This window comes from Dendropsophus ebraccatus, chromosome 2 (assembly GCF_027789765.1).
Source record: "Dendropsophus ebraccatus isolate aDenEbr1 chromosome 2, aDenEbr1.pat, whole genome shotgun sequence".
In the NCBI taxonomy this organism is placed as follows: Eukaryota; Metazoa; Chordata; class Amphibia; order Anura; family Hylidae; genus Dendropsophus; species Dendropsophus ebraccatus.
In genome coordinates, this window is record NC_091455.1 from 21,154,541 (window position 1) to 21,168,647 (window position 14,107).

The following is a 14,107-nucleotide window of genomic DNA, read 5'->3' on the forward strand; positions in this document are numbered from 1 at the left end:
AAGTTAGCATAATGTTCACTGTAACATGAACCATTCGCCCATATAAATGTTCATTTAAAAAGTAATTTTAACTTAGAGTATTATTCCCTATTGACATAATGGGACCTGATATCATTCATGCAGCCCGAACCACCAGTCACCTAGCTGATGGCTTTGTGCACAGTTATATATTTATTTCTCAGCTCAAGTTATAAAGGCTGGGCTGAGCTGCAGCATGCAGGCCTCCTCCCTCCCCCACCTGTTCGAGGTTCAGTGCTGGAAGACAAGCAGGGGGGTCAGCCGGCCTCTATGACTCATGAAAACTTGATTTCATAACTTTGCACCATGCACCAATCTGACCATGTCTGCAGCTTTGGTCATTGGCCACTTTGCCCTTGTGACCTTTTCTCCACATTTTCAACTCAATTTCCTTCCCAAAACTATTGAGTTCTATGTTAAGTTTATGAAACTATAAAAAATCTACAACAATTCTTTGAGATGGAACATGGAATGTCAATTAATGAGAAGATATCACCGCCCGTGTTAAGCCAATGTGTGGTTTGGCAGGCACCAAAAGATTGTAAACTGGTGGAAAATTCAATGCCAAGGGTCACGTTGTCATGGCTGGAGCTATGACGTACTACATTTAGATGTGCTTTACTGTTTTTTTCATTCTATGTACTTTTTTGGTGTCATTTTTCAGCATTAAACTTTATTATCTTAATTTTAAAAAATCACCATTATTTAAACTTCACGCCTAGGTAACAAACAATACTGTTGTGTCCAGGAACATAGTAATAAGGGCTATAAAGATGAGGATCTGCCTCTCCTCCCTTGTCTATGCCAAATAGACACTAGGGGAGATTTATCAAGCTGGTGTAAAGTAGAACTGGCCCAGTTGCCCCTAGCAACCAATCAGATTCCACCTTTCATTCCTCACAGACTCTTTGAAAAATGAAAGGTGGAATCTGATTGGTTGCTAGGGGCAACTGAGCCAGTTTCTCTTTACACCATGTTTATAAATCTCCCTAGCATTATAAATGACCCATAGTGCAATGAGCAATGGGTGAGGGCCCAATGTGCCACAGAACCAGTATGGCTTTAATCCCCCTCTATAAGAGGGCCAACCATCAAAAGATTAGTGCTGTGACTATGGTAAATTAAAGGTGAGCACAATTCTGGAACGGAGGATTCAGGCGGTCAGCATGAAATGGCCGTTCCAGGATTGCGTTCATTTGTTTATTGCATGCATCCGCATGATTCTTGTGATATGAATATGGTGACTTTTTTGTCTTTCATTTATCATATTGCATGTCTTACCTTCGATCAGAGCACCCCAGCCTGCACGCAGTAGCAGATTATAATAGGTCCTTTTTGGGCGGTAGCCCGGGGCCCTAAGCTCCTGGGGGCCCATGGCCACCCAAACAGACTTATACCTTTAGTGGTGTATTATCTCCTGGCTACAGTTCTGCCATGATTTGCAAAAATCGCTGTTTTTTTACCACAGTTTTGCACAAATCAGGGCATGATGACATTATCTATCCTGTACTATGAACACCACGCTAGTGCTGCCATAGTTACAGTAGAGTTGGGGGGTCCAAGCTTGGTCAACAGCCTGGGGCCTATAGTGAAGTTAATCCGCCCCTGCCTGCACGTACCGCACAGTGCCGGCTCTGTCCATTATACTATACACCTGTGGATGATTGACACGTTTGGTGTATTAAATGGCGGCGGCCATCTGTTTCTTCACACTAGTGTTATGACTATACTCCAGGCTCTTATAGCATTCACCAAGACAAAAAGTCAAAAAGCTATTGGGCAATCAAGGTCAAGGGCAGCAGAAAAATTAAAGTTGATATCTGATTGGTCGGTTTAGGTAACAAGTGAAATTTTTTTTATCTTAAAGGGGTTGGCCACTTTATAGTAAAACAGTTCAGTGTACAGTATTAGTAAGTGTACTCACTGCACTTACTGACAGCAGCTCCCTGTGTACCTCATAGAGCTAAAACCAGACTGGAGGGGTCCTCCAGTGTCTAAAATTTTGCCAGTATATGCCGGAGGTGGACACTGGGGGTGGGGCATGGTCACATGCTCCTCCATGTCGGCCATCTTATGGACAGACTCACCACAGAGCAGGACAGCAGGGAAGAGTGTCTGATTTCATCTCTGAGGTACATAGGGAGCTGCTGTCAGTATATACAGTGAGTACACTTACTAATATTGTATACTGGACAATAAGTTGCCAACCCCTTTAATTACCAAAGAAATCCACAAATATAAGGAACCTATCTTGATGAGGATTCTTAAATAAAATATTAGGGAAGGGTCTTCTTTTAGGACCCTGATCTTGAGTACCATGTATGTCCATGGTTAACAGATTCATTCTAATGAGAACTGTGTAATACTTTGTTAGCCCTGTTGGGGCACTGTAGGAAATTTGGACATTTGCTGTCTGTCAAGGCCCTGTACAAGTTACTTACAGTGATCATTTAAGGATCAACATCACACAGTGGGTCATTTCTTTTATCACTGTGGGACCCTTCTAATTGAAAAGGCGTATTCAAAGTAGAGAAGCCAGTAGTGGGTATATAAGGGGTGCAATCTTCTGCACATATACTGTATCCCTTGATGCTGTGGGGTAAAAATACAGGACTAAAGGTTCTTTATCTTTACATTCGCCCCAAAGTATTTATTGTTAGGACCCTTTAAGAAAATTGTACCTTTGACAAGTTTGGGCTGTTTCAATGGAGGAAATGTTCTCCATGTATTCCAGGTACACGCTGAATCTTATATAAGAGCGTTCTTCTTTATGTAAATCAATGTGAAAACTATAAATGGATTGGTTGCACTTGGGCCGGAGATCAATGCCGGGGCCTTCCATTGATGCCTTTCCTTGGGTTGTGGTAAATCATGTTCAGACATGCTCCTTAGAGCGAAAACGGGGAAGAGATGACATCAAAGGGTCCCATGTGTTTCTCATAAGGAGTTAATATATTCAGAGCTCTCCTGTATTTTAATGGAGACCCACCACGGCTAGAAACATTTACTGTTGGATATCAAGACAAAAAACTAAATGCAATAAAAAAAAATCTTCCCAATACCATCAGTGCCATTGACCTCGAGCAATCCCGGATATTGACATGTGGAGAATTTACTATTATCAGTTCAATGTTATCAGCACCACAAAGGTCCGTAAATTGTCCGTATCCAGGCTATCCTTCAAATGAGACTTAAAGGAGAAGTCCCGCGAAATGTAAAACTCACCCGAAGGCAGGGGGGGGGGGGGGGTTGCGGGAACATGATAAAGATTGTATACTTACCCATCCCTATTCCAGTGCAGTGCTGCCTTACCAATAGTAATAGTAATAATGTTATTTATATAGCGCCAACCAGATGCTGCAGCACTTTTCATTTCTGGGGGTACCTAAATGGACAAGAAAAGACATAACAGAGATACACATGTAGTTAACACACAATACATGATAAGTAAGGTCCCTGTTTGGAAGAGCTTACAGACTATGAGGAAAGGATGGAGTCAAAAGGATAAGAGATAAGTCATAATGTGGTGTCCCACCATTGGTGTTTTTTTCTTCTCCTATGCACCTGTCAAAAAGCTTTTTCTCTAAGGTTAAGTGGTAAATAAAGTATATTAAGTTTCCCCACAAGGTGTCAGTATTTTTTATGTACTTATATGTATTGCACAGATGGTTAGTAATGGGTTAAGGATTTTTGTACCATGTGTTTTGTGCTGACCTATCACAGTTTGCTGTTTCCTTCTGACCTATCATTTGTCTTCTTTCTCCTGCACACATGCACACCCACCACTTGCAGGCAGGCATACAGAAGGCCCTGTAGGAGGAGTTTCACTGGTGGAGGAAGTACAGTAAGTCTTATGCAGATTCTCAGTGAGATAGGACACAAAAGACAACAGTTTCTGCTGTAGTTAAGCCAGGGCTGGACCCCTGACAGGAACCAAGTGCAGATGCAGCTAAAGACTTATTTCTTTCTACAAGCAACCTTTTCTACTATGCAGTGCTAAGCACATCCAAGGGAGAGTAGTAGACAAGGAACACATCTAAAAAGAGAAGGGCAGTATCCTGAACACGAGGAACTGGCCTTCCTAGGACGAAGCTACCGTAAAGAAGGTCTACGTATCCTATTGCACAGTGCAGGTAACTAGGAAACCTCGGAAACTTAGCCACGCCCAGATAACCATGGCTGGGGTTTGTACTATCCTACTGGGACTGGTTCTACTATACCAGTCAGACACAGTCTAAACACAAGTACAAGTAACACTTTACTATTAAAGATATATTTACAAAAAGTTTCATCTGAGTACTCAGCTACACTGCGTTATGGCTCCTCTGGCAAACTCCTCTACACTTTCTACTTTCTACTCTACAAGTACCACTACAACTTCCTCTCTTACTTATCTCAAGCACTAAGATTCAGCAGTCAAGAGTGTGTCAAGATTTATTTACTTGTAAAACATGTACTATTATAATAAAAAGCTATACAGTAAAGCTGTTATATTTTTATACTAATGGGACTCTGTCATCCTCTGTTTGCACCAGCACCTTGGGTTATTTTTCCCCCTTCTGTGGGTGGCAGTACAGACAGTTTGGGTGGGTCAGTTGCCACCCAGGACTGCCGTGACAAGCAGGGCCGCCATCAGGAATTTCGGGGCCCCATACAACCAAAGTGTCTGGGCCCCCCACATTAATAAAAAAAAAAAAAAAATTGTGTGTTCGACCCACGCCTTGCTGGGAGGTATAATTTGGTTCAGATCAATTCTAGAGAACTGGCTCATATACCCCATTTTCCCCAGTGGCTTAAAATGTAACCTCTGTTATACAGTTATAAAATTGTAGAAATTAAATGTGAACAAGGTGCAATTCAAATAGACACTTACTTGTATAGCTGTCTCTTGTGCTCTGTATGCAGTGCATTATATTCACCCCTGCAACGTACAATTTATAGCGTGTCTACAAGCCCAGCGGGGCTCATTATGATGGAGACTAAAACTTATACAAGAGTGGGGTAGGGGTTCCCCTGTATTCAGAATGCTGTTGAGTACTAGGCAATGCCCCGTTTGGGGTTATTGAATTTCGAGGGTCTGGGGGGCTGTTTGATTTGTATATGTTCACCAATATCCCCCCCGGTATGCTCACTAACATAGAATATGTTGATAAGGCTAATATAATGAGGCTGTTCCATGTTAGTGATCATATACAAATCACACACACCCCCAGGCAGACTAGTTTAGCTCACCCAAGCCAGTGATAGCGAATACATGGCGGTGAGAACGCTTTCTAGGAGATCCTGTTTGTGCAGCAGAGGTGTCTTTATCCTGCTCTGCATAGACCCTCGAAATTCAATAATCCCAGACGGGGCATTGCCGAGCACTCAACAGCATTCTGAATACAGGGGAACCCCTACCACACTCTTGTATAAGTTTTAGTCTCCATCATAATGAGCCCCGCTGGGCTTGTAGACACGCTATAAATTGTACGTTGCAAGGGTGAGTATAATGCACTGCATACAGAGCACAAGAGGCAGCTATACAAGTAAGTGTCTATTTGAATTGCACCTTGTTCACATTTAATTTCTACAATTTTATAACTGTATAACAGAGGTTACATTTTAAGCCACTGGGGAAAATGGGATATATGAGCCAGTTCTCTAGAATTGATCTCACAAACAGACACCAGCACACATGTATACAGACACCAGCACACATGTATACACACATACAGACACCAGCACACATGTATACAGACACCAGTACACCAGGGCACAATGAAGTTTGAACTTCTGCAACCTGGAGAAATCACCTGATATCACCTGCAGTCCTATGTAACACCACATAACACAGTGATATCTCTGAGTACAGATAATGTAGTAGATTTCACCTGCAGTCCTATGTAACAGCACAGATAACACAGTGATATCTCTGAGTATAGATCATGTAGTAGATGTCACCTGCAGTCCTATGTAACAGCACAGATAACACAGTGATATCCCTCTGAGTACAGATAATGTAGATGTCACCTGCAGTCCTATGTAACACCACAGATAACACAGTGATATCTCTGAGTACAGATAATGTAGTAGTCACCTGCAGTCCTATGTAACACCACAGATAACACAGTGATATCTCTGAGTACAGATAATGTAGTAGTTGTCACCTGCAGTCCTATGTAACACCACAGATAGCACAGTGATATCTCTGAGTACAGATAATGTAGTAGATGTCACCTGCAGTCCTATGTAACACAACAGATAACACAGTGATATCTCTGAGTACAGATAATGTAGTAGCTGTCACCTCGGGGCACCCCTACTAAATGATGTTCTACAAAATCAAAAAAGTGTCATACAGGGACTCACAGGTGACGTCTTCTTTGATCTGAGTCTTCTTTGATCTGAGGCGTCACTTTCCCTTTTCCTCTCCATCCGGCCCAGACCTCCATGATGATTCCTTCCAGATACATTTCATCCCCTTAGAACCTGCGAGACAAACAATTTAGGCTCCGCACATTTCTAGCAACTTCCTTTCCTTTCTCCCCCCTGTAGGCTCCCATAGTAACTGCGCTGTGTGGGATGCCCCCTGTATGTAGGATCCCCTGCTGTGCCCCCTGTATGTAGGATTCCCAGCTGTGCCCCCATGAGCTAATAATGCCCCTAGAGGTGGCCCCCATGAACTAATAATGCCCCCAGAGGTGCCCCCATGAACTAATAATGCCCCCAGAGGTACCCCCATGCACTAATAATGCCCCCAGAGATGCCCCCATATACTAATAATGCCCCCAGAGGTACCCCCATGCACTAATAATGCCCCCAGAGATGCCCCCATATACTAATAATGCCCCCAGAGGTGCCCCCATGAGCTAATAATGCCCCCAGAGGTGCCCCCATATACTAATAATGCCCCCAGAGGTGCCCCCATATACTAATAATGCCCCCAGAGGTGCCCCCATATACTAATAATGCCCCCAGAGGTGCCCCCATATACTAATAATGCCCCCAGAGGTGCCCCCATATACTAATAATGCCCCCAGAGGTGCCCCCATGAACTAATAATGCCCCCAGAGGTGCCCCCATATACTAATAATGCCCCCAGAGGTGCCCCCATATACTAATAATGCCCCCAGAGGTGCCCCCATGAACTAATAATGCCCCCAGAGGTGCCCCCATGAACTAATAATGCCCCCAGAGGTGCCCCTATGAACTAATAATGCCCCCAGAGGTGCCCCCATACACTAATAATGCCCCCAGAGGTGCCCCCATGAGCTAATAATGCCCCCAGAGGTGCCCCCATATACTAATAATGCCCCCAGAGGTGCCCCCATACACTAATAATGCCCCCATACACTAATAATGCCCCCAAAGGTGCCCCCATACACTAATAATGCCCCCAGAGGTGCCCCCATACACTAATAACGCCCCCAGAGGTGCCCCTAAAAAAAACAAACATCCTACTCACCTAATCCGCGCTGTGCAGGCAGCAGCTCTCCTCCACCTCTTCGGGCTCCATCTTGCGAGCCGCAGGGACGGGACTTCCGGCAGACGTGATGACGTCACATCATCACGCCTGCCGGAGGGGCACATGATCACGGCCCGGCCTCCTATAGGCTGCTGGTATGAAGTGCCGGCAGCCTATGGGAGAGAATACAGGAGGAGGACGCTGACAGGTCCTTCTCCTGTATTTTGGGGACGTACAGGCGCTTAGACTGTGTGACCAGGGACTGCAGTGGTTTTGGGAGGCATTCGCACAGGCATGGCTATCTAGGCATAATGTGTTTTCCCTTGTTTTGCTTCCTGGTTCTCGGGGTGGTGTTAAGACTGCCTATGCTGCATCATGAGGGGTTAACCAATGGGAGGCGTCTATGTTCCCGCCAAAGGAGTCTATATATCCCCCTCTCACACTCACCACTTCCTCTTGTTGTTCCGGAAGCGAGCTGTGAACACCGCTTGCTGTCTGTGATTCAGAGATGTCGGATGACCAGCTGCTGCAGCTTCTTACTGCCCGCCTCCAGAGTGCGGATGAGGAGTTCCTGGGCCGTCTGAGGACTGCTCTGTCTCCTCCAGCGACCTCCGCTGGTAATGTTCCTCCCCCGGTCACTGCTAAGAGCTCAGGGAGCCGCCGGTCCGCACGTGTCTCGCGGCCACCAGCGAGACTCAGCCCCAGCTCTATCCCTCTGTATGCTAAACGCAGCAACAGCTTGCGTTCTGGCTCCGCCCCTCCGCCCCCTTACCCCGGAAGTTCATCCTCTGCCCCTGTTTTCCGGCCCCCTGCTCCTCGTGGTCCGTTGGTCTCAGAGACTGCAGACATGGGTGCTCAGCAGAGCCACAGCTCCTCTTCAGAGCATCCCCCCTCCCCTCCTGCCCAGCAGCCTGTAACTGCCTCTGCTTCTCCTCCCGTCCAGCAGGCTGCAGCAGCCTCTCCCTCTCCTCCCGTCCAGCAGGCTGCCTTATCTCAGCCATCAGCTCTGTCTGTGGCTCAAGTTACAGTGCCTCACACTGTCCCCCCTCCCCCTCCCTCCTCTTTCACTGCTGCCGTTGTGCCTGCTAATGTCCCCAGCACTAATCTCACCTCCTCCTCTCCCACTCCTCTGCCGGCAGCTGTCGCTCCTAATGAAGCCCCCCCGGCCAGGAGGTCCCAGAGGATCCGCAATCGCTCTGGTTCCTCTTCCTCCTCCCATGATTCCCCTGGGCACAGTCGCCACGGACGTCACAGGCGTCACTCCCGCCGCTGCTCACGCAGTTCGAGATGCTCCAGAAGATCCAGATCGTCTCGATGGCGCTCTCCCTCTACTTCAGAGTGGTCCTCCGGCGAAAGCGGCCGGCGCAGCATTCGTATGAGGCCGGAGCCTCCGCCGTCCAGGTCGCTTAGCCTGGTACATTGTGAAGTTCCTCCGGTCGTCGTCCCTCCTCCTCCTCCAACGATACCATCGGGATTGGGTGAGTTCAATTATGCGGGTGCTTGGGGGGCGGGATCCGGGAAAGACGGTGAGGTGTTAGCGTTGCTTAGAACACTGTTAGATAAGCACCCCCTCCCTCCCCCTAACCCAGGTACATCTCAGGATAATACTTCTAACCTTCCTCGCCATCATGCGGGGGTCCATAAAGACGTTTTCTTTTGTGGTGTTAGCCCCCTGGGTTCCCATGTGGATAGCGACACAAAAGACAAGATATGGGCCAATCAATACATAGACATATGGTCTTTAATTTCCGTCGAGCAGCCATCTATAGACAGAGAGCGGCGTTTCCCTGATAGCAGACCCTATGACCGCAGGCCTAAGCCAGCAAAAACTATGAACAACTGGATACAGGCTTTTGCTGTTATGGGATGTGTTATGGGGCAAAGGCACCCTGAGCGTTGTCAGGAGCTCTTCATTTATTTTGACACCATTTACAATGCTTATAAATCCCATGGTGGTTCAGCTTGGTGGCGTTACGACGAAGAATTTCGTCGTCGCCTAAGCCTTCATCCTGATATCGGGTGGGGGGTAAAAGCTACAGACGTATGGCTGCGCCTTATGACAGCCCCACAAAGGAGTTACTCCTTTCCCTCAGCGGCCACTGCTGCCGGTGCACCTGCTGCGCAGGGGGCAGTGGCCGTACGCAGACCAGGAGCCTGCTGGCTCTACAATGAAGGGCACTGCAGATTCGCAGGTCTTTGTAAATACCGGCATGAGTGCTCCTCTTGTGGGGGCACTCATCCCGCGCTGCGATGCCGTTCAAACTCGGGAAAATCTACACGCCCAAGTACCAGTGACCCAAAGGACCCCGGTGTGCGCGGCCGCGATGGAACCCTGGCTAAATCTATACCCCAATAAGCAGGAGGCAGATCAATTACGTTTTGGTTTTACTTTTGGTTTTTTCATCCCCTTCATTCTCAGCCGCAACCCCTTATTCGCTGACAATTTGAAATCCGCTAGGGATCACCCGGAAGTTTTAAAAGAAAAAATGCGGAAAGAGGTATCTCTCGGCAGGGTAGAGGGCCCTTTCCCTTCTCCACCCTTCACTAACCTACGAGTTTCCCCACTCGGAGTAGTCCCAAAAAAGGACCCAGGAAAGTTCCGTCTTATCCACCACCTGTCACATCCGAAGGGCGTTTCGGTTAATGACGGGATTTCTCCTGAGGATGCCTCAGTCTCATATGTATCCTTTGACCGTGCGGTAGCATTGGTCAGAGATGCGGGCCGTGGCGCATTAATGGCTAAATCCGACATTGAGTCGGCTTTCCGTTTATTACCAGTACACCCGGACTGTTACCACCTTCTCGGCTGCCACGTGGAGGGGAAATTCTATTATGACACCTGTCTCCCTATGGGCTGCTCCATATCTTGCCATTATTTCGAGATGTTCAGCACTTTCTTGGAATGGTCGGTAAGATATGAGACCGGCGCCAGGTCCATCATTCATTATCTGGATGATTTCCTCTTTGTGGCCCCCGCAAACAGTGGTTTATGTCGTTTTCTTCTTGACACTTTCCGATTCATGATGGACCGGTTTGGTGTCCCGGTTTCTGCTGAAAAAACGGAAGGTCCACTTACAACATTGTCATTCTTAGGCATTGAAATTGACACCATGGAAATGGTTTTCAGATTGCCCCCGGATAAGCTCTCCAGGCTTGCAGATTTGATAGAGGGTTTTTGTTCGGTCCACAAGGTCACCTTAAGACAAATGCAGTCCCTTCTCGGTCTCCTGGTCTTTGCCTGCCGGGTTATGCCCATGGGCAGAGTTTTCTCTCGCCGCCTGTCTTTAGCGACACGGGGGGTAAAGTCTCCGGGACACCGAATTCGCCTAACAAGGCAATTAAAATTAGATTTGGAAGTCTGGAAAGCTTTTCTAGCCAATTACAACGGCAGGACTTACATGAGGTGCCTAGAATGCAGCAGTGATGAAATCGAACTGTTCACTGATGCATCTGGTTCCTGTGGCTTTGGGGCTGTTTTCCAGAAATCTTGGTGTTCTGCCCCTTGGCCAGTACATTGGTCCACGGCTGGTTTGTGCAAAAATCTCACACTACTCGAGCTATTTCCCATCATAGTAGCCATCGAAATTTGGGGTTCGAAATTCAGTAACCGTCATATCTGTTTTTGGACTGACAATTTGGGGGTTGTGTATTGTGTTAACAACCTTTCTTCTTCTTCTCCTCCTGTGCTGGCTCTCCTTCGTCACCTGGTGTTGAGATGTCTGGACCTGAACATCCTTTTTAGAGCACGTCATGTCCCAGGTAAGATGAATTCGGTCGCTGACTCCCTCTCCCGTTTCCGTTGGCAGGAGTTTCGGTCCCTCCTGCCCGGGGCGGACGACCATGGCCATTTATGCCCGGATCACATTTGGGACATAGTGGACAGCAATTGATGGCTTTGATCAGTTCTTCAGTGACACCACCCACCTGGCAACGGCATGGTAAGGCGTGGGAGGACTGGGTAAGGTTGGCGGTTCCTAGGGATGTCTCCTCCTCCGCGGAGGTCAGATTGCATGTCACCATTGATTTTCTGTTACAATTGCGCGATAAGGGTGTCTCTAGCATAGTAGCGCAGCGATCGCTGTCTGGTGTGGCATTTTTTCTAAAGCTCAACGGTTGGGAGGACTCTACGAAGCATTTCGCCATACGTCAAGCCCTCAAAGGTTGGAAAAAACATCACATCCGGAAAGAATCCAGGCGTCCTGTTTCGTATAGTCTTCTCAACAAGCTGGTATCGGCATGCCCCTCTGTTTGCTCCTCCCCTTATGAGTCAACCCTTTTTTTCAGCATGTTTTTGCACAGCATTTTTTGGTGCGCTGCGTGTTGGGGAGCTTCTCCCCCCTTCTAAGCATAAACCTGGAGGCTTACTTTATGAGGATGTGGTCGTTGCCAACGACGTTCTACGGATCCGGGTGCGCTCCTCAAAGACTGATCAGTTTGGTCGGGGTGCCTGGTTGCCCATAAGGCAAGTGCAGGGCTCGCTTTGCCCAGTACAACAGGTTTCTGATTACTTGGCGCTTAGGCCTGCGGGCTCGCATTTTTTCGTACATGTTGACTCTACTCCGGTCACACAATTCCAATTTCTGTCAGTGTTTAGGCGCTGTTTATCTGCAGTAGGGGCTCCTCCTGACCAATTCGCTACCCACTCATTTCGTATCGGGGCGGCCACAGAGGCGGCAAGGGCGGGCCTCTCCGAGGCCGAGGTTCAGCGTATAGGCCGTTGGCGCTCCGCATGCTTCGCTGGCTACATCCGTCCCGATCTTTTATTATGAGGCTAACGTTTATTTCTTTTAGGCACCGTCAAACCAGTAATTTGGCTATTAGGTCATTCTTACATAGTCCGCGCTTCTCAGCGAGCTGAATTTCGCCCTGGGGGGCTCAATTTGGGTTTTCGGGACCTGGACGTCAATTGGCGTGGAATTCGGGGACTCAGATGGCCGCAGGTCTTACCGGAAGTGGTCGATATAGGCCGTGGAGCAACTAGTCCGGTGATCTTAGTATTACACGCCGGTGGTAATGATCTATGTTCTATGCGCATGGCAGAGTTAATGACCCTAATGAGGGCAGACATAGAGCGTTTTCAGAATTTTTTCACTGAAATGATTTTTGTCTGGTCGGAAATTATCTCCAGAGTGGCCTGGCAGGGAGCGCGAGACTCGGAGGCTGTTGAAAGGGCCCGCAGGTCCGTCAACTCTCGGGTTTCCCGGTTCGTCCGCTCTCGAGCTGGTGTGGTGGTACGCCACCGCCAATTGGAAGGCGACAATAGTCGCCTCATGGTTTCCGACGGCACACATTTGACCGACATAGGATCTGACATCTTCCTCTCAGGTATACAAGACGGCATAGAGCAGGCCATATACTTGCTGGGCGGGGGTCGGAGTCCTGTTTAGGTGTAACAGTCCTCCTCCGTGGCGGCTTTGGTGGATTTAAAGTTATGGAGCAGTTATGGTTTAGCCAGTAAGAACGATGTGCCCGTTGGGAGTCCAGCGGCCGGCACACCGCTTCCGGCTCGAGTTTGATATCTGCAAGTTGAAGTTAAGTGCCTTATAGTTACTTGGAGAAGTAATCTAATAAAAGCTGTGGCCGACCACCGTCCAGCAAAGATTTAACCTGTGTCATGTCTTCATTATGCCTACCCGGGTTCAAGGGGTTATAGCTCACCTTACTGCAGTCTTGGGGACGTACAGGCGCTTAGACTGTGTGACCAGGGACTGCAGTGGTTTTGGGAGGCATTCGCACAGGCATGGCTATCTAGGCATAATGTGTTTTCCCTTGTTTTGCTTCCTGGTTCTCGGGGTGGTGTTAAGACTGCCTATGCTGCATCATGAGGGGTTAACCAATGGGAGGCGTCTATGTTCCCGCCAAAGGAGTCTATATATCCCCCTCTCACACTCACCACTTCCTCTTGTTGTTCCGGAAGCGAGCTGTCCCTCCCTCCCTCCCTTGTTGTTAAAAAAAAAAAAAAAAAAAAAAAAAAAAAAATTAAAAAAAAATAATAATAAAAAAAAAAAAAAAAAACACACCCTATATATATTGTCATATGATGTTCATATGTCTACTGTGTTCTCAACTATTTCTCTTTAAGTCACAGCTGGCGGCTTTGGTGGATTTAAAGTTATGGAGCAGTTATGGTTTAGCCAGTAAGAACGATGTGCCCGTTGGGAGTCCAGCGGCCGGCACACCGCTTCCGGCTCGAGTTTGATATCTGCAAGTTGAAGTTAAGTGCCTTATAGTTACTTGGAGAAGTAATCTAATAAAAGCTGTGGCCGACCACCGTCCAGCAAAGATTTAACCTGTGTCGTGTCTTCATTATGCCTACCCGGGTTCAAGGGGTTATAGCTCACCTTACTGCAGTCCTGATCGCTTTAATGTTCCGCCCGCTGTGCGGGCGGAACATTAAAGCGATCAGTGCATCCCGAGAAGCTGCGTCGCCGCAGCTTCTCAGGATGCTCAAAAACAGGTGGCAAGGGGGGCCGTGCGGGCACCCCTAGCGTAGCGGTCGGGGGGCGGCGGCCGGCGGGCCCGCCGGGCCCCCCCCCCGTGTCTCTTAGGGTCCGGGCCCCATACGGCAGTACCAGTCGTACTGCCCTATCGGCGGCCCTGGTGACAAGAGTGCAAGAAACCTGCAACAACCCGGCAAGTTAC

The 14,107-nt window shown here is 48.0% G+C and overlaps 1 protein-coding gene across 6 annotated transcripts; it reads left to right on the top strand.

The window, feature by feature from the left end:
* Positions 1–7,704: 7,704 nt before the first annotated feature.
* LOC138783022 (uncharacterized) lies at positions 7,705–13,808 on the top strand. Of its 6 annotated transcripts, none has more exons than XM_069957143.1 (5): positions 7,705–8,082; positions 8,605–8,943; positions 11,272–11,403; positions 12,257–12,475; positions 13,548–13,808. In XM_069957143.1, exons 1-5 carry the CDS (start codon positions 7,974–7,976, stop codon positions 13,604–13,606), a joined length of 858 nt encoding a protein of 285 aa, XP_069813244.1. In that variant the 5' UTR covers positions 7,705–7,973; the 3' UTR covers positions 13,607–13,808. The 6 variants fall into 6 exon arrangements, 4 of the variants coding, with proteins under 4 accessions (XP_069813244.1, XP_069813245.1, XP_069813243.1 ...); XM_069957144.1 differs by having other exon boundaries at positions 13,554–13,808; XR_011361615.1 differs by having other exon boundaries at positions 11,272–12,475.
* Positions 13,809–14,107: the final 299 nt, after the last annotated feature.